We start from the raw sequence: 21,265 nt of genomic DNA, 5'->3' as shown, positions 1-21,265 counted from the left end.
AAATGGATACAGTGGAGGGAAATAAACTAATTAAGTCAGTCTCACAAAGATGGATATTTCATGTTTTCTATCATTTGTGAGTCTCAAGTACAAATACAGAAAATCCTATTTGTAAAGAGGACATGAAATTCTAACAGTCTGAGGAACAGAGAGGGCTTATGGGAGGTGAAGAGTCTACAATATGAAGGCAATACACTCAACATACATTTTATACTTGCATGAAAATGCTCTAATATAGCACTCTATAATACAAAAGTTTCTTTTTTAAAAGTTTAATCATATTCCGTGTCAGGCTGTATGTACAACATAGGAATCGTTGGTCAATCCAAAATGGACTTATTTTTTTAAATGGGGCATGTGTCTTTTGCTTTGTTTTGTTTTATTCAGTTTTTGTGAATTTTGTTTTTCTTTTGAAGACAGAAAAAGAATACAAAGTTGAATGGTAATAATGGGGTCATCTGGGAGGCACTGGGGGAGACAAAAGTATATGACTAAAATATATTGTAGAAATTGTAAAAAAAATCAAAACAAAACAAAAGGACTACTTAAGTTCATGTATTACTTATTACAATAAAACTAAATTAATTAAAACATTTAGAGCAAACCCTGTAACTGGAGCTGGAGAAACAGTTTGGTGGTTAAGAGTACATGGTGCTCTTGCAGAAGACCTGAGTACAATGACTCACAGCATCCTGTGGTGGTAATCCAATTGTACTGAAATATTATTTTGATTGTATGTTAATAAATAAAGTTGTCCGGGGGTCAGAGCTATTAGAGCCATAGCAAGAGTGTGGCGGTGGTGGCACACGCCTTTAATCCCATAGATCTCTGTGTGTTCAGGGATATAGCCAGCATTGGAGACATATGCCTTTAAGACCTAGGGGGCTGTACATTCAGACAGTGACGAGGCAGTCATGTGTTTGGGTTTACAACCAATGAGAAGGCAGAACAACATACTATAAAAAAAACGAACAGACAGGAAGTAGGTCTCTTTCATGAAGCTGGGACAGCAGGAGGAAGGGTGAGATTTTAGCTCTGAGTTCTGACCTCTCGGCTTTCTCTTTTACATTGTTTCTGTGTTTCTTATTTAATAAGACGGTTGGTTACATCTACATCTGGTGCCCAACGTGACGAGAATCCATTAAAAACCGCTTGGCTTGACGGCTGGTCCGCTTTCCCACAAGGGCGGCAGGTGGCGGCAGGCGGCGGAGGAAGCAGCAGGAAGCGGTCGGCGTCCTAGTCCGAGCTGCCGGCTTCCTAGTCTGAGCTGCCGGCTTCCTAGTCTGCGTGGCAGCTTCTAGCCCGGACCTAGGTCTGTGAGCAGCTTGCTTAAAGCCGGTGCTACAAACAACTCAGACCTGCCCTGCCGAACAGGGCCCTGCCTGTAAAGCCAATGCACGGGGTCGGAGCTTAAGGAAGCCAGACCCAAGCCTTGACTCGGCACAAGAGGGAACACGTGGCTGGATTTAAGCTTTAGCCGGCTATGCTTTCTTGTGCGTTCTCTCTTCTCTCTCTCTCTCTCTCTCTCTCTCTCTCTCTCTCTCTCTCTCTGGATTTACACCTGGGACACTAGGTGGCTGCTTTGAAAATCCCCTCGGATTTCTACTGTTCTACGCAGATTTGGTAACTCATAACATATCAGATGTTTTAAAGGAAACTATCTAAAAGAGAATTTTTTCCACATTAAAAAACAAATGGGTTTTATGTGTACATTGGAAGAAAATTGGTTTTTGTTTGAAATTTTAGGCAGTCTGATAATGGAACAACTATATAATATTAGTATTGGTGGAATTATGCACCTTATCACTATACTAATCTACATTTTAATATTTAAAAAGATAGTCAATTTAAGTGCCAGGATAACAGCTTTAGAAGAACTTGTTAAACCTGTAAAAATTCAGACAGAAGAAATTAACAGTGAAGTTGTTTCAAGTCGGGATCATAAGGCTGCAGAAAGAAAGCCTGTTTTCACACAGTCACCCTTAATTTATCCTGTAACCGTACAGCAGATGCCTGATCAAATGGCTACACAAAATAATTGGGCTCCAATTGAAATGTTGGATTTAAAAAGGTTTAAGGAGGCAATAGTATCTTATGGCATGCATTCCCCATATGTAAAGCAAATGTTAAACTCTTGGTCAACATATAATAGGATAGTACCACAGGACTGGCGGGACCTTGCACAAGGTATTCTGGAACCCAGCCAGAGACTTCAATTTCTGACTTGGTTTAAGGAGGAGGCTAAAAACATAGAAAAACAATGGAGGGATAAAGGAATACAAGTTTGCCAGGATCAGCTTATTGGCGAAGGCCAATATGCTTCAGCACAAACACAATGTTTATATGATGTCCAAACCCTAATTTTATGTCGAATGGCAGCCTTGAATGCATGGGACAGAGTTGAGGAACCAGGAAAAAAATCTGAGTCATTTACAAAGGTGATACAAGGCCCAAAAGAATCTTTTACAGATTTTTTACAAAGACTGGCTTCAGCAGTAAAGAGAGTGGTCTCGGATTCAGAAGCTGGTAAGGCAATAATTGAATCTTTGGCCTTTGAGAATGCGAATGCAGCATGCAAAAGAATAATCAGGCCATTAAGGGCAAGATCTGCACCTATGGAAGATTGGATTAGAGAAACAATTAATGTTGAAGCTGATGAGCATGATGATACGTGGGTAGGAGAAGTAATTTCAAAAGGTTTGAGAAGTGTTAGATGTTTTGGATGTGGAAAGCAAGGACATTTGAAAAGGGACTGTAGACAGGTCATTCCCAGAAACAATGTTTCTTCAAGGAACAATGGCAACAGAATGCCCCTTCCTTCTGGAGTATGCAGAAGGTGTGGTAAGGGAAAACACTGGACCAACCAATGTAGATCAACAAAGGACAGACAGGGTAATCCTTTGCCTCAGTCTTCGGGAAACTCCCAGAGGGGCCTCGCACAGGCCCCCAGTGCAAATCCAGTTCAAACCGTTCCTGCAGTCATAGAGGAAATGCCTGCTCTGGAGAGTGATTAAATAACCAAATGCCTATTGGAATAAATCATGCTGGTCAGGATGATGAAACAGAGAGAATAGAAAATTAAGGAGAAAACATAAAGAAAATTTTTTGGCAAACTTCTATTAATGAACAAAGACCAAAATTAACAATAAAAATAAATGGTGTTTTGTTGTCTGGTCTGGTAGACACAGGTGCGGACGTTACCATAATTGCACTAGAATTTTGGCATCCAACTTGGCCTCTTCAGGAGGTAAATGTTCAACTGTTAGGAATTGGGACATTATCTCAGGTGAAACAGAGTGCAAGATGGCTCGAATGTATAGGTCCAGAAGGACAGAGGGGAAAATTAAAACCATATGTGGCTAACATAACTATGAACCTGTGGGGTCGAGACTTGTTGCAACAATGGAATACTCAGATTAACATCCCTCCAATCTCAGAAACAAATCATAAACTAACACATGCTACTGAGAGAAATATTAGAAGATATTATTCTAATGAGTGGTCACCAGCCATCCATATTATACAAGAACAGGGCACAATAACTGATGATCTTCCAAAGACACCAACAGCTCTACCTTTAAAATGGTTAACAGACAAGCCTGTATGGGTCCAACAATGGCCTTTAACAACAGTAGAAACTCCAGGCTTTAGAAGAGCTGGTAGAAGAACAATTAAATGCTCAGCATGTTGAAGAATCAACCAGCCCTTGGAATTCTCCTGTATTTGTTATTAAAAAGAAATCTGGTAAATGGAGAATGGTAACAGACCTGAGAGCAATTAACAAAATAATTCAACCAATGGGCTCTCTACAATCTGGGATGCCTTTGCCTACTCTGTTACCAAAAGGATGGCCCCTCATAGTTATTGATTTAAAAGACTGTTTCTTTTCAATACCCTTACAAGAAAAAGACAAAGAAAGATTTGCTTTTACAGTGCCTACTTATAATAATTCTCAACCGGTTAAAAGATTTCAATGGAGGGTCCTCCCTCAGGGAATGTTGAATAGCCCAACTCTGTGCCAATATTTTGTACAACAGCCATTGGAAGTGATACGTAAAAATTTTCCTAAATCTATAATTTATCATTATATGGACGATATTTTACTATCTGACTCAAATGCAGATACTTTAGAAATAATGTTTGAAGAAGTAAAGAAAATTTTGCCTTGCTGGGGATTACAAATTTCTCCTGAAAAGATACAAAGAGGAGATTCTATTAATTATTTAGGATATAAAATAGAGCTACAAAAAATTAGACCCCAAAAGGTGCAAATTCGGAGAGATAGACTACAGACTCTTAATGACTTTCAAAGATTATTTGGAGACATTTCTCATCTACGAACTATTGTTGGGGTAAAAAATGATGAACTGACTAATTTGTTCAAAACCTTAGAAGGTGACAAGGACTTAAATAGTCCAAGAGAATTATCACCTGAAGCTGAGAAAGAATTAGCCTTGGTAGAAAAGAAAGTGCATGAAGGGCACGTGGATCGTATTGATCCAAAGCTGGATTGCATTTTGGTTATTTTACCTTCTAGGCATTCTCCTACTGGAATATTAATGCAGAGGGAAGATATTATATTGGAATGGATATTTTTACCAAATAAACCAAATACAAAATTAAAAACTTATGTGGAAAAAATCTCTGACTTGATTTACAAAGGAAAACTGAGACTTCGTCAATTAGCAGGCATAGACCCAGCAGAAATTGTCGTACCATTAACTAAGGAAGACATTGAAAAATTATGGACAGAAAGTGAACCTTGGCAAAGAGCTTGCAGTAATTTTTTGGGAGAAATTAACAGCAAATATCCCAAAGCAATAGAATTGATCTTATAAAGAGAGCTGATTGAATCTTGCCTCGAATTGTATGGCAAAAACCCATATCTGGAGTTCGTACATTTTATACAGATGCCAACAAAGAAGGAAAGGCAGGTTACAAATCAGAAAATTTAAGTAAAGTGGTTCAAAGTCCGTATAATTCAGTTCAAAAATCAGAATTGTATGCTATTCTGTTGGTATTAATGGATTTTTCAGAACCTCTCAACATAGTAACTGACTCTCAGTATGCTGAAAGAGTGGTGTTACATATTGAGACTGCAGAATTTATCCCTGATGCTTCAGAATTAACTTCACTATTTATTCAATTACAAGATACAATCAGGAAAAGGAATCATCCTTTATATATAACTCACATTCGATCCCATACAGGTCTGCCAGTCCCTCTAGCACAAGGCAATGATGAGATTGATAAATTATTGATAGGAAATGTGCTGGAGGCCTCAGAATTTCATAAAAAACATCACGTTAATAGTAAAGGTTTAAAAAAGGATTTTTCCATAACCTGGCAACAAGCCAAAGAAATAGTAAAGAAATGTCCTACTTGTTCCTTCTACAATCAAACGCCATTACCAGCAGGATGTAACCCAAAGGGTACTCAGAGAAATGAAATCTGGCAGATGGACGTGTTTCACTTTGCAGAATTTGGAAAATTGAAATATGTACACCACACTATCAATACTTTTTCAGGATTTCAATGGGCAACTGCTTTGAGTTCTGAAAAAGCTGATTCTGTAATCACTCATTTGCTAGAAGTTATGGCCATCATGGGTATACCTGCACAAATCAAAACTGACAATGCTCCATCATATGTCTCTGTTAAAATGAAACAGTTTTTTGCTTATTACAATATAAAGCATATTACAGGCATACCACATAATCCTACAGGTCAAGCAGTTATAGAAAGATCAAACAGAACTCTAAAGGATATGCTAAATAAACAGAAATGGGTAACAAAACCCCCAGAAATAGACTGCATAATGCTCTTCTAACTTTGAATTTTCTGAATGCCAATGAGAAAGGAACAACAGCTGCAGAGAGACATTGGATAATAGAAAAAACTACAGAATTAAATCAGCCTATATACTTTAAGGATGTGCTGACCTCAGAATGGAAACCAGGGTATGTATTACATTGGGGACGAGGTTTTGCTTTTGTTTCTACAGGAGAAGATAAGCTGTGGGTACCATCAAAATTGATAAAGGTTCTATTTGAACAAGAGAGACCTCTTAATTAGAGGAGGTGATAGTTCATCAACCAGCATGAACATCCAATTTAAACTAACTTTTATCAATAACACATGCCTTTTCATTTAATCAGATAATAACTTGCCAAAAAGGAACATCCCCAAAATTAGTCTTGGGGAAAGGATTTTGTTTTTGTCTTTTAGGAGAATGAAGGTTAAGGAATCTGAAGAACACTGGACAAATGAGACAACTGAAGAAAAGGGACAAATCATCTATCCCAAGAAACAGAGTGAAACGGTGTATGGGTATATATTATCTAAAAATTTTTTATGTCTTCCTACATGTTTGTTTCTGCTTTTCTCTAAAGATTTAACACTATTGGTTTTCTAATAGTCCCAGTTCAATTAAAATTTAAAGCTGACTTTGGAGTTGGAGAATGGCTCTCTCCTTCTTTAAACTCAAGCATGTTGTTAAAAGGAAAATGCAAACTCCCTGTATCATGCCAGAATAAGAGCCATCTTCTGCTATGGTACAGGACAAAAGCAAAATTAATTAAGGGACTATTCTATTACTAATCTCAACTCTTTGATTCTATTCTGATTCTTTAAACTTTTCTCAAAGTATAAATTTTATATCAAAATTTACAAGATTAATATATATATATATATATACATTTTAAACTTTGTTAAGATATGAATGGTCATATAGAGTACTAACTAATTCTAGAAAAAAGGCTAGCTGCATATATATGTTTTTTGTGTTCAAGTCTCTTATCAGTTTTCTGCAGGAAATCACGGCCAGGCCTAACATCAACTGAAGTCTCCAGAAAGAAGATGGGGCCCCACAACAACAACAATTCCACGTGGACAATAATAATATCATTAAGCTGACAAACATCATCCACAGATCAGCTTTGAACTACAAAGTGCTCAGAGCAATTTTGAGATGACTAGCTGAGATGATCCAGTCTCAAAGACTACTTGAATAAGGACTTGAGATAAACCCTGAACTTTGGCATTATATACAGACTGGATAATGAAGGATATAGTTACCTCTCCTAGAATTTGACAATTAACCTAAAATTTTTCTTTCAGGATAAAGAAAACTTTGCCCATACCCAGCAGGAAGCAATTTTAAGAATACGACGCCCACATTCCCAAAGAGGTGGTGTGGGGCAGGTGGTTTTTTGGTCTTTTTAATGGGTTTTGGGTCTGGGATAATTTTCAGTGTTTAGGGGGGTTGGTTACAAGTTATTGTCAAGGGTTAGGAAAAAGGCTAAGCAAAGGAGATTAGATTTAAGGTTCTTGTTTAAAAAAAAGAAAGAAAGAAAAGAAAAAGACAATTACTAGTTTTAAATACTTTACATTGGATTGAATTGTTTTATATTGTATACAAATTTGAAACTGATATTGTTAGAAAATGCTATATGTATATTTCTAATTGTATTTATTCCATCCATTTAACAATGTAATGCAAATTTCTGATCCTTGAATGTTATTATTACCAACTATTAGGATATAAAGAAATGAAAGTTAGTAGTTAGACATTACAATAGAACTTATAGTCATATTAGACATGTTTTAAAAATTGAGCCGAGATGTTTTAGACAGGTCATCTTCAAACCCTTCAGAGATCTACAGAATATGGCATTTAAAATGTTTTAATAACTTAGAAAATTTTTCTTTTTTGAGACAAGTCGGCTCCTGGCAGTACTAATCTACTTCAGAGAAAATATGGGCATTGAAGAAACTGCATATGGAGTCAACTTTCACTGTGGCAAAAGTTAGCCACTGGACAACAAAATATCCTCAAATCAACAAGACAAAATGGACAGACAGAACACGAAACAAGGGACTACTGATTCTTGCCAAAACAAGTGTGGTTATGGCTTTATCAAAAGGCATCTTCTGAGGCCAGGACAATATGGCCCCATCCCTGAAGTGGCCTTCGCATCCGGAAAAGGTACGGTGCCCTTTTCTTCGAAGGCAGCTTAACAGGCAGAGGGCCGATGGATTCTGTTGTACAATGGAACAGCAGCTGAAAGCTCATGCCTCTCAAAAGTAGACTGGCATTTAATAGAGGGATGCGGAGAAGAAGGGGATGCTGAGATGAAGCCATATATACACAGCCAAGAAGAATGGACAGCTGAATTTAAAAACTGTCAACAATTTCCAGAATTTAAAATCCTGAATCATGTCAGGACACTAGTGGAATTCAGGTGTTTCTGGTACGTGGACTGCTCTCACCCAATGTGAGGTTGAACTGTTGACCTTGTATACATCCTACATCACAAATGAGTCTGTCAGATACACTAAGCCTATAGGCTGAAGATGATGCCCCAACACTGCGGAGAAACCTCAGGTGACTGCCCAGGCAGCTGGCTGTTTCTGTCAACTCACAAATTTTTTGGAAGTTGCTTGCATGCACTTCCTGTTTTTATTTTTGTTAGCTAATATTATTCCCTTCTTGGGTCTCTGAGGGAGTTGAAGATTAGTTAGTTATGGTTGAAGATTAGTTACTTATAGTTGAAAATTAATTAGGATAGAAAGTGCATTAGATACATCTTGGATTTACCAAAATAGGATAGATAATGGAATTATTTTCTCTGATTTGTCAAATACCTGTTTAGGTATTTATTACTTGTATATATTGTATATAGTTATTGTACTTTTGTATATAGTTTTTCTTTTGTTAGTTATAACCTTTTGCTTTTTTTCTTTTTATTAAAATAGAAAAGGGGAAATGTGGTGGTAATCTAATTGTACTGAAATATTATTTTGATTGTATGTTAATAAATAAAGTTGTCCGGGGGTCAGAGCTATTAGAGCCATAGCAAGAGTGTGGCGGTGGTGGCACACGCCTTTAATCCCATAGATCTCTGTGTGTTCAGGGATATAGCTAGCATTGGAGACATATGCCTTTAAGACCTAGGGGGCTGTACATTCAGACAGTGACGAGGCAGTCATGTGTTTGGGTTTACAACCAATGAGAAGGCAGAACAACATACTATAAAAAAAACGAACAGACAGGAAGTAGGTCTCTTTCATGAAGCTGGGACAGCAGGAGGAAGGGTGAGATTTTAGCTCTGAGTTCTGACCTCTCGGCTTTCTCTTTTACATTGTTTCTGTGTTTCTTATTTAATAAGACGGTTGGTTACGGTTACATCAACAGCATCCTGTAACTAACACCACTTTCTTGCCTTTGGGGCACTGACACCTGCATATTCACACACAGACAGACACCCTACACATGTAAATCAAAAGTAAAACCTTTAGAAAAAAAAAAAAAAAAGAAAAACCTCTAAGGTAATAACACAGTCATGACACTGAAATTCATACTTTATGTTCTTGATCCACTGTAGGTATTGCTGCCTCCAAAAAAACCCACTCTTCCCACACCAGAGTAGAAAGCTTCATTTCATCAAAAACTTGAACACACATTGTTTTAAATAAGAACAACTCTTCATGGTTTTAAAAACATATTTCGATCACATTTAGGACTCAGTTAAGGCTTTGTTCTTTTACAGCTCCATGATTCACAGCATTGTTCTGGGAACACAGCAGACCGGAACATTGTTTATTTCATACATGTACATACATACTGCAACCCAGAGAATTTCAACTGTCCCTTGAGAAATAGCTTCACACCTTATTTGTACCGAGTTCTACATCAGTGTGACAAACAATACATCCTACAGCAAAATCAAGATTGCATGGTCAAATCGGTACAGATGCTCAGAGGCTTAAAGGATGTAAGGAACTTGAGTATGCACATTTAGAGTAGCTTGTCATGAACTTAAGAGAATCTTTCATCAAAAAGAAAGAATTAAAAACAAATATTTGTATTACTATTAATGAAGTTGAACCTATAACTGTATCATTTCTGAAATTTTTGTGATAACTATAATCTATATTGAGGTAGTTTTTTCAGTCCTCAAAGAATGTATTATAATCCTTAAAATCAATATTCAAAGGTCAGTAGTTTAGAGTTATAGTAATACAAGCATTGCTATCAATAAAATGCATAAGTTGAGGGACAATGTATTGTGGAGTAACCGAGGACAGAGTGAAACCACCAAACTAGACTATTCCATACGTGGGAAGAAAGACACATTCAAACTGTAAGGGCTGTCTCTGAGGGACAGAGAGAACAGCAAATGGTGGGAAAGCTTTGCAAGTCTTAAAGGGGTATGTTTGTGGTGGGGGGGGCATGGAACTGGGGACAGCCTGGAGGTTAGAGTGGGGTGGAATTATGGGCAAGAAGAGCCTGAGAGTTTATGTGGAAGCTTGGAAATGTGTTATAGATATGTCTTAGTAGGAACAGAAGAGCCTTGAGCTAATATGGGGACTTTGGTAGGTGTTAGATACGTGCATATGAGGAACTAGAAGTTCCATTGCTGGAGGGAGTTGGTTGTAGGGGCAGATAAGAGAAATAAATGTCTCTTCATGACAAACAAAAACCCACTTCACAAGTTTCTGAAGAAAAGTGATTTCCAGCTTTTGTTCAATTAGCAATCCTCTTTAACTGGTCAGGGTCCAGCCTGAGTCCCACTGTCATTTACACCATTGGCTCTGGCCCTGACATTTTGGGGGGCACTTTGTACCTAATGGTGGTAACTAACTAAAATTTCAAAGCATGACATATGATCTGTTCATTTCAATAAGTGGAATGAATAAGCCAGAAATAATTTCATATACATACAGTCACAGCCTCTCAGTACACAGAGGTAGAGGGAACATTAGTTAATGTCATTCTGCTGAGAAGGGTATGAAACTCTGTGTTAAAACTGATTCAGGGAACATGGAAGAGGAACAGTGTGGCTGGACTGAGAGCCTGTGAGAAGGAGCACTGAGACACTATGTTAAGTAGGAAGAGAAGACCAACACGGAGTCACTGCCACTAGTATTTGTGGGACTAACGATCATGTTTTCTTATTACTGTAATATTAAGGATAATTCAGTTATTGCTCCAGAAACTCTTAAACTTTTACAAAATTTACCTTTAAAATAGGCACCTTCTAAATATTTTGTGGTTTATAAATTGTATAGTTTCTTAATATTAAATTACAGATAATATACTGCACCATATAGTTAACTTAAATAAAGATTATTTAAGTATACTGGGCATGTGCAAATTCCTATACATGTTCATTTGCACAAAGCATGGACATGTCACAGATCAAAACTAAACCCCAAATGGTTACAGGCTAAGAAGTATACTTTACAACACTATGTAGGCAAAAAGGATCTGACACAGACATGTTGGACAGTTTATCAGCAAATATATTCCTTGACAGCCTTTGAGAATAAGACAAACTTAACATGGAAATATTTCATCTCTGGAAAAGTGAATTAAACAGCTTGTATATCATATGCCTTAATAAATAAGATATGTATGTATATCATACACATGCATATATGTATATATGGTATTCATTCAATACACACATATGCATACACATCACATATATATCATATATACATATTGTATATATTATATACAAACACAATAACTAAATAAAACCCAAGGGAGAAAAAAGGGAGGAAGAGTGGAGTAAGCCTTATAAGTACACCCTGAAATGTACAACTTTAGAAAATGTGTAGGTGAAGGGGAAGTTAAAAAAACAGGAAGAAAAATAGGCAATATTCACAAGTGAAGGTTGACACTAATAAAATGAATTTGAAATTCCACTAATAAAGTTTAGCAAAACAAAAGTAAAACTGAAAAGTCTTTTAAAAAAGAAAATTGTACAAAAATGTTGATTTTAAGGCTGGAGAGATGGCTCAGAGTTTAAGAGCACAAATTGCTCTTCTGGAGGTCCTGAGTTCAATTCCCAGCAACCACATGGTGGCTCACAAACATCTGTAATGAGATCAGGTGCCCTCTTCTGGCTTACAGGCATACATGCAGACAAAATGCTATATACATAATGAATAAACCTAAAGAAAAAAAAATTTTTTTAAATGTTGATATTCTTAACATAATGAACATATTGCATAAATAAAACTGTGTGCACAGTTACAGACACTTAGCCCATTACCATCACTGCAGGGAATATGGTGGCTCACATATACTGGAGCAATAGCTGAGAACTACATCCTATCCTGGTAGGCAGACACACACACACACACACACAGAGAGAGAGAGAGAGAGAGAGAGAGAGAGAGAGAGAGAGAGAGAGAGGGAGGGAGGGAGAGGGAAAGAGAGAGAGAGAGAGAGAGAGAGAGAGAGAGAGAGAGAGAAACTGGGCACCTTGCATGGGGTTTGTAAACCTCAAAGCCCATTCCCAGTGACAGGCATCCTCCAACAATGCCATACTTCCTCCAACAAGGTTACCCTACCTAACTCTCCCAAACAGTTCCACTCACTGGAAAGCAAGCACTAACAATACGAGCCCATGGAGGCCGTTCTCACTCAAGCCACCACAATTCCTACGATGTACTTTGAATGTGGTTACTCCCCCTGCTCCTCCCAAGTCTCTGTTCACTCCTACTCCATCACAGCAGTCTGTCTTTTTTCCTTTTTCATTGTCTACTCAGTCCTGGTGCTCTGGTCATACACTCAAGGGTCTGGGAACACCAGCTGGAGAGAGGTTGACCTAAGGGGCTATACCCTGAAAGAAAACAGACGTGCTGCAGCCCAGGGGCTAGCAAGTGTCAACAGCTCCTCAGTTAGTAACCAGTGCTCCTGCACTCTTTGTGATTTTCTTGTGACTACACGGTTTCTACCACTCTTAGCAGGCCCTCAGTTCCTGTTCCTAAGACCCAGGTCTGGACAGCTACCACACATCCATCCATCATAGTTAGGCTTTCTATTACTATGGTGAAACACCATGACCTACAGCAACTTGGCGAGGAAAGGGTTCATTTCAGTGACAATGTCCTGACATAATCCATCATGAAGGAAGTTGGGAGAAATCTGGAGGCAGGAACTGAATTAGAAGCCATGAAGAGTATTGTCTGCTGGGTTTCCTTTCCATAACTTGGTTGGCTTGTTTTCTTACACAACCCAGAACCAAATTCTCAGGGATGTTGTGGCAAGCCACAAGAATGTATCATAGAGATTAAGCTGTGTATTAAAGCTATACTTTGACCAGCCAAGGGTCTGTCAAAAGGCAAGCCATTCATTATGAATATTTGGTGTTATGCAGCTTTTAATATTTCAGCTGTCTTCTGTTATGGAATTCTTGTGTGCCCAAATATCCCCAGACCATTTGGCAAACAGTTCAGCTCCTCAGACCTGCTGAACTTCTAGGTAACTAACTGCCCTTCTGAGCCTAGGACACAGGCTGGCTGAGGATGCATGGTTTTGTTTCTTGTGCAAATGAAACTCAGACCATCCCCTTACCTTGAGGCCTCCTGGCTCTCCAGAACAATTGACTGAGAATAAAAGAGCATTTTACATATCAAGGTGGAAGGTAGGGTGGAGCAACATTCCTGAGGAGGCAGAGAACCAAGTGGTGAGGGGAAGAAGAGACTGGCATTTTCTGTAGAGGCAGACAGACCAGCATGACCAGGGAGAAGAGAAGAACACAGAGGCAATGTAGATGAGATCCCTCCTCCCGCTCCTCTACCTCCACCTACCTCCCCTCGACTGTTCATCCTCTCCTCCAAAAGGGTAAGTTCTCCCATGGGGGTGGGGACAGCAAAGCCTGGTACTTTCAGTTGAGGCAGCCCTCAGCACCTCCCACCTGCCTCAAGGGTGAGCAAGGTGTCTGACAATAGGTAATGGGATCCAGGAAGCCAGCTCATGCACCAGGGATAGATACTGATCACACTGCCAGGGCGCCTCAAAAAGGCCCAGCTACATAACTGTCTCCCGTATGCAGAGAGTCTAGTCCAGTCTCATGCAGGTTCCACAGCTGTCAGTCTAAAGTTTGTGAGTTTCTATGAGCTTTGTTCAGTTGTCTCTGCAGATTTCTGTATCATGATCTTGACTCCCCTTGCTCATATAATTCCTCTTCCCTCTCTTCAACTGGACTCTCAGAGCTCAGCCTGGTGCTTCATTATGGGACTCTGCATCTGCTTCCATCAGTTACTGGATGAAGGCTCTGTGATGACAGGGTGTTCACCAATCTGATTACCAGGGTAGGCCAGTTCAGGCGCCCTCACCACTATTGTTAGTAGTCTAATCTGAAGTCATCCTTGTGGATTCCTGGGAATTTCCCTAGCACCAAGTTTCTCCTTTGCCCCAAAATGTCTTCCTCTATCAAGGTATCTCTTTCATTGCTCTCCTATTCCATCCCTACTCCAGCTTGATCATCCCATTTCATCATATTCTCATCCTCCATCCCCTTCCCTCTATTCCCCCCCCCACACACACACCCAGTTTATTCATGGAGATCTCCTGTTTCTCCTTCCCAAGGTGATCCATACTTCCCTCTTAGGGTCTTCTTTCCTAGCTTCTCTGGAGCTGTAGGTTGTAGTCTGGTTATCCTTTACTTTACATCTAGTATCTGCTCATGAATGAGTACATACTATGTTTGTCCTTCTGAGTCTGGGTTACCTCACTCAGGATGATATTTTCTTGTTCCACCCATTTGCCTGCAAATTTCATGATGTCATTGGTTTTTACAACTGTGTAACAGTTTATTGTGTATATGGACCACATTTTCTTTGTCCATTTGTCAGTTGAGGGCCACCTAGATTGTTTCCAGGTTCTGGCTATTATGAATAATGCTGCTATGAACATAGTTGAGAAAGTGTCCTTGTGGCATAATAGAGCATTCCTTGGTATATGCCCAAGAGTGGTGTAGCTGAGTCTTGAGGGAAATTGATTCCCAATTTTTTGAGAAACTGCCATACTGATTTCCAGAGTGGCTATACAAGTTTGTTCTCCCACCAACAGTAGAGGAGTCGTTCCCCTTGTTCTACATCCTCTCCAACATAAGCTGTCATCAGCGGTTTTGATCTTAGCCATTCAGACAGGTGTAAAATGGTATCTCAGAGTCATTTTGACTTACATTTCCCTAATGACTAAGGATGTTGAGCAACTCCTTAAATGTCTTTCAGCCATTTGAGATTCTTCTGTTGAGAATTCTCTGTTTAGATCTGTAGTCCACTTTTTAAGTGGATTGTTTGGTATTTTGCTGTCTAGTTTCTTGAATTCCTTATATATTTTGGAGATCAGCCTCTGTCAGATGTGGGATTGGTGAAGATCTTCTCCCATTCTGTAAGCTGTGGTTTTGTCTTATTTACTGTGTCCTTTGACTTATATAAGCTTCTCAGTTTCATTTATTAATTGTCACTCTCAGTGTCTGTGCTATTGGTGTTATATTTAGGAAGTGGACTCCTGTGCCAATGCATTTCTAGGCCACTTCCTACTTTCTCCTCTATCAGATTCAGTGTAGCTGGATTTATGTTGAGGTCTTTGATCCACTTGGATTTGAATTTGTGTGTGGTGTTAGATATGCGTCTATTTGTGATCTTCTACATGTTGACATCCAGTTATGCTTGTGCCATTTATTAAAGATGTTTTCTTTTTTCCATTGTAAAGTTTTGGCTTCTTTGTCAAAAATCAGGTGTTCATAAGTATGTGGATTAATGTCAGGATCTTCAATTTGTTTCCATTGATCTACATGTCTGTTTTTATGCCAATACCAAACTGTTTTTATTACTGTAGCTCTATAGTAGAGCTTGAAATCAGGGATGGTGATGCCTCCAGAAGTTGTTTTATTGTACAGGATTATTTTAGATATCGTAAGTTTTCTGTTTTTCCATTTGAAGTTGAGTATTGTTCTTTTGAGATCTGTGAAGGATTGTGTTGGGATTTTGATGGAGATTGCATTGAATCTGTAGATTGCTTTTGGTAAGATGGCCATTTTTACTATGTTAATTCCACTGATCCATTAGCATGGGAGATCTTTCCTTCTTCCGATATCTTCTCTAATATCTTTCTTCAAAGACTTGAAGTTCTTGTCATATAGGTCTTTCACTTGCTTGGTTAGAGCTACCCTAAGATATTTTATATTATTTGTGGCTATTTTGAATGGCGTTATTCCCTTATTTCTTTCTCCATCCCTTTATTGTCTGTATATAGGAGGGCTACTAATTTTTCTTCTTAATTAATCTTGTATCTAGCCACTACAAGAAGGTGTTTTTCAGCTATAGGAATTTCTTAGTAGAATTTTGGGGGTCACTTATATATACTATTGCATCATCAGCAAATAGTGATTTGTTGACTTCTTTTCTAATTTGTGTCCCCTTGATCACCTTCTGTTGTCATGTTGCTCTAGCTAGACTGTCAAGTACTATATTGAAGATATAGAAAAAGTGGACATCCTTTTCTTGTTCCTGATTTTAGTGGAATTGTTTTGGGTTTGGGCTTTTGGTAGGATGGAACATCTTTTGTGCAAGAGTAGTATAGTTGGATCTTGGGGTAGATTGATTAACAACTTTGTGAGGAACTGCCATATTGATTTCTTTAGTGGCTACACAAGTTTGCGCCCCCACCAGCAATGATGACTATTTGTTTTATTCCACATATTTGCCAGCATGTACTCTCACTTGTGTTATTCACTTTCCTCTTAACACCACTTTCATCATGCCTCATAAGTTTGGGTATGTATTTATGTATTCATTTTCATTGAATCCTATTTAATTTCCTTCCTGATTTCTGCCCTGGCCAAGTAGTCCTTTAATAGGGAGTTGTTTAGCTTCCATGAGCTTGCAAGCTTTCTGTTGTTTCTGTTGTTGATACCCAACTTTTTAATCCATGGTGATCTGATAGGATACAGGGAGTTATTTCAAATTTTCTTGTATCTGTTGAGAATTACTTTGTGAAAAAGTATGTGGTCAGTTTTGGAGAATGTTCTGTGAAATGCTGAGAAGAAGGTATTCTTTTATGTTTGGGTGAATGTTCTGTGGGTATATGTTAGGTACATTTGTTTCATAATATTGTTAACTCCATTATGTCTCTGTTTAGTTTATGTCTGTTTGACTTGTCCATTGGTGATAGTAGGTTATTGAAGTCTCCCACAATTAACATGTGAGATTTGGTATGTGATTTAAGCTTTAGTAGCATGGATATGCACCAGATCTCCTGCATATTTGTTATGGGTATTAGATTGGTGCTTTTGTGGGACTCCTAACAATGGAAGCAGGTATTTCTCTGACACTTTCACCTGCCTTTGGGACTCCTTCCCTCCTCTTGGGTTGTGGCCAGCCTCAATCTGAGGGCCTTTGCCTTGTCTTAATGTATCTTGTTTTGTGCTGTTTGCACTGCCCTCTCTTGGAGGCCTGCTCTTTTCTAAAGAGGAAACAGAGAAAATGGATTGGGGAAGGGAAGGCAGGGAGTAGCTGGAAGAAGTGGAGAGAGAGGAAACTTGTTGGGATATATTGTATCAGAGGAAATCTATTTTCTTTTTTAAAAATAAATATTCCTACTTATTTTACATTCCAGCAGAAATTTCCCCTCCCTCCTCTCCTCCCAGTACCTACCCCCAATCCCTCCCTCTGTTTCTACACCCCCAATCCACTTCATCTCTACCTCTGTCCAGGAGAGAACAGCTCTCCCGTAAGTATCAACAAAACATGGCATCTTAAGTTGCAGCAAGACTAAGCACTTTTCCATTCGTTAAGGGTGGGCAAGGCAACCCTGTGCAAGGGCGTAGGGTCCCAAATGTCTGTAAAATAGTTGCAGACTGACCCTGTTTTCACTGTCAGGAGTCCCAAAAGAGGACCAAGCTATACAACTATAACATATGCATAGTGCCCAGGTCAGTCTCATAAGGCTCCCTAATTGTCAATTCAGTCTCTGTGAACTCCACAAAAATTGAGAGAAAAAAAGAGAGATAAGGGTCTGATTTCATTCTTCTACATGTTGATTTTGGTCTCATGGCACTGTTTGTTGAAGAGACTGTGCTTTTTCAAATTAGTGTATTTCTCATCTTTATCAAAAGGAGTCTGTAATTGGGTAAACTTTTATCTAAGCTCACTGCTCTATTTTGATTATCTGTACCTTATTTTTCTGCCATGACCACACTCTTTTTAGTATTATGTTTCTGCAGTACAGCTTGCCAACATGGAAGTTCATTCGTTCATGTTTATTGTTTTTGATCAAGATTGCTTAGGTTAGCGGGAGTCTTTTGAACTTCCAAATGAATTATAAGTTAATTTTTTTCCTTCTGTGAAGAATGACAGTGTAATTTTCATTGAGCTTGGAGAACCCATTGCTTCCTTTAGAAACTATGGCCATTTTCACAATATTAATGTTTCCAATCCATGGTATTTCCAATGCATGATGAAATGATGATGCCCCAATCTTGTGTAATTCTACTTCAGGAAACCCAGCTGTGTTGAATTCATGAGTGCAGTCTCTGTGTCCTGTTCATCAGATCCAGTTTCACAACAATTTCCCCCAAAATTCTCCCCAAACTTGGGTTCTTACATCCTTTCTGTCTCCCTCTTCCACAGTAGTACCTGATCCTTGGGTGCTGCTATGATGGTTGATTTTTTTTCCAACTTAACACAAAGCTAGACATATTTATTGTGGGAAGAGGGAGGGATCTTCTCCATCACAGTGTCCTGTAGGTAACTCAGTGAGGATGTTTTCTTGACTGATTATTAACATAGGAAGACCAGCTTACTGTGGGTAGTGGCACTCTGAGCAGATGCTCCTCGTTCATACAAGAAAGCAGGCTGAGCAAGCCATGGGGAGCATGGGAATAAGAAGTGCTCCTCCATGACTTCTCTCTCTCTCTGTCTCTCTTTCTTACTCTCTGCCCCCCCCCTCTGTCTCTCTCTCTCTTCCATTTGTGGATGTAGATGGAAGTTCTCAGCTATTTGATGCCATGTTTTTCCTTCCCTATCATGAACTTAAGCTTCTGAAACACTTTCTTTCATAACTTGTCTTGCTCATGCTATCTTTTTTTTTTTTTTTTTTTTTTTTTTTTTAATGAAAGCACGAAGAAATTTATTTCACAGGGTCTCACAGAGAGAAGGGATTAGCCAAGTTGGTCCCCATCCCTGGTGACCAAGACAGTATACTCCAAACGCATCAGGAACCAAGAGGAGAAAGGATCCTGGAGACACATAAATAAAATGCAGCCATAGTACTGGGAAACAGAGGGGATTCTGGTTTGCTGCTGGGGACTCCCACCAGCCTGGGTCCTCACCCCTGAGGCCTGTATGATAAGCCTCAGTAATGCTAGAGTACAGGAGACCCCAAGCCCCCAAAAGGCTCCCTTTAAGTGACACAGAGCCTCCTGGAGCTGCCTGCTGTGACGCTATCAGATGGGGTCAGGAAGTGCCAAACCCCTGCTTATCCAATCAGAATCCCTGTGAACTTGGCCTCTGAACAGGCCTCGAGGCAGTCTTTGGGGCAGCAGTGAAAGCTGGCAGTGTAGCAGCCAGGGCCAGTGTGGTTCAAGCCCAACAGCAGGTACCTGACATGGTCGGGCAGCGCCCTCATACATGAGGCATCTCCAGCCTCCTGACAGGCACGGGGAGCCCAGGCTGAGCTCTGAGGGAGAGTCCCAGCTCTTCACATCACAGCAAATGACAGGCAAGACCATCAAGTGGGTGCAGGACAGTCCCGCTAGAAGGGCACTTGCTGAAGGAAAACGAGGAATCTAGGCTTTAAAGGGCTTGAGAGGGCAGGGACTGGGTGAAAGAGAAGAGGACCCAGGGCACTCTGGGATCAGGAAGGGGACAGAAAAAAGAAGGAAGTGCCAGGGCTACAGGAAGTTCCACTGTTCCCAGAGCCCCAGGTTTCCATCTCCGGCCCTGTCAAGGCCCTACTTATTGCCCCACGTGGCCACCTTTGTATACAGAGGCGTTCGGAGGAAGCGGCCACTCTTCATGTAGGCAGAGATCTTCAGTCCCTCAAAGCGGGCCACAAAGTCCTTCAGGTTTGGGAAGGCATCCAGGCACTTGGGTTCGAATATAAGGTGCAGGTCTAGGATATCATAAGCAAGGAAATCCACAAAAGTAATCTTTTCACCAACAAACCACGTCTGCTTCCCCAGGAACTGTGAGAAGAGCTTCATCGTTCCAGGCAGCTGCTCCAAGTATTCAGCCTTCAGTTTCTCAAAGTCTGGGCTGTAACAGACTCTAGCCAGCTGATTGGAGACATCCATAGCCTGGTTCTCCAAAATGTCCACACGAATCTTCTCTTCTTCCGTCTCCCCACACATGTTGTTCTTGCGGGCAAGGTAGCGCAGGATGGCGTTGCTCTGGGTGATCTTGTGTGACCCATCAATTAAGTAGGGCAGGTTGGGAAAGTCCAGGCCCAGCTTGAATTTCTCATTCAGCCATTGGCTTCTGTCATAGTCAGGAGCATCGCCCATGGTGTATCTCTTCTCCTCATAGCTTGAGTCTGTGTATTCCAGGAGCAGGCGGATAGCGTGAGCCAGCCCACGGATGTCCCAGTAACCCAGCGTCATAGGCATGGTGCTGGTGCCAGCGGCTGAGTCCACTGTCCTCCGGGGAGAGCTGCTTTGACTTTATCCTCCTGCTCTAGGATAGCTGGGCGGAGCTCGCTCATGCTATCTTATCACAGCAATAGAAAAGTAACCAAGACAGCTTAGGGGCTGTCCTACACACTCAATGCTTTATATCCTGAGGACCCAGTATTTTCATGTTAGCTCAAGAACTGTTCAGCATGGTCAGTACCTTACAGCACTGAGGAGCCAGCACTATCATGTCAGGAGCTGTTTTACATGGTTAATGTCTTACAATGTAAGGACCCAGTGTTTCCATGTCAGGTTGGGAGCTGTTCTGCCTGGTCATGCATGCATCTTTCTTTAGGCTATGACATCTTCCCTCATCCAACGCCCAGCCTTACTCTAGATCCTAAACCTAAGTAAAAGTGTCCCCGAGTCTGTCAGTCTATTGCCACCTTCACAATTTTTGTTATATCAATATATCACTCCACGGTTATTTACAGAATGATTTTTAAGGATTTATTTATTTATTATGTGTGCAATGTTCTTCCTGCATGTATACCTGCATGCCAGGAGAGGGCACCAGATCTCATTACAGATGGTTGTGAGTGACCATGTAAGTGCTGGGAATTGAACTCAGGTCCTCTGGAAGAGCAGCCAGTGCTCTTAAACTCTGAGCCATCCCTCCAGCCCTGAATGGTTTTTCCTTAACTCCTAAAACTGTCAGCTTTTAAAATTGAGCCGGTCCCAAGTGAGATAGTGAATATCTCACTAGTAAACTAATAAAATAGTTGTCACCTATTTAAAATAATCCTTTGTCCCTCCAACAGTGTTTGCCACCCTTGAAGACTGTATTG

General features: G+C 39.9%; 1 protein-coding gene across 1 annotated transcript; it reads right to left on the bottom strand.

Moving 5' to 3' along the window:
- Window positions 1-18,913: 18,913 nt before the first annotated feature.
- Window positions 18,914-20,499, bottom strand: LOC114686535 (glutathione S-transferase Mu 1-like). Its single transcript, XM_028861204.2, has 2 exons — window positions 19,785-20,499; window positions 18,914-19,576 (listed from the first exon to the last, which is right to left on the bottom strand). The coding sequence occupies exons 1-2, from the start codon at window positions 20,412-20,414 to the stop codon at window positions 19,562-19,564; spliced, it is 645 nt and encodes a 214-aa protein (XP_028717037.1). The 5' UTR covers window positions 20,415-20,499; the 3' UTR covers window positions 18,914-19,561.
- Between the last annotated feature and the right edge of the window lie 766 nt (window positions 20,500-21,265).

Source organism: Peromyscus leucopus, chromosome 22 (assembly GCF_004664715.2).
Source record: "Peromyscus leucopus breed LL Stock chromosome 22, UCI_PerLeu_2.1, whole genome shotgun sequence".
NCBI lineage: Eukaryota > Metazoa > Chordata > Mammalia > Rodentia > Cricetidae > Peromyscus > Peromyscus leucopus.
Note: the sequence above shows the minus strand (reverse complement) of the source record. Positions and strands in the feature narration are given on the sequence as shown.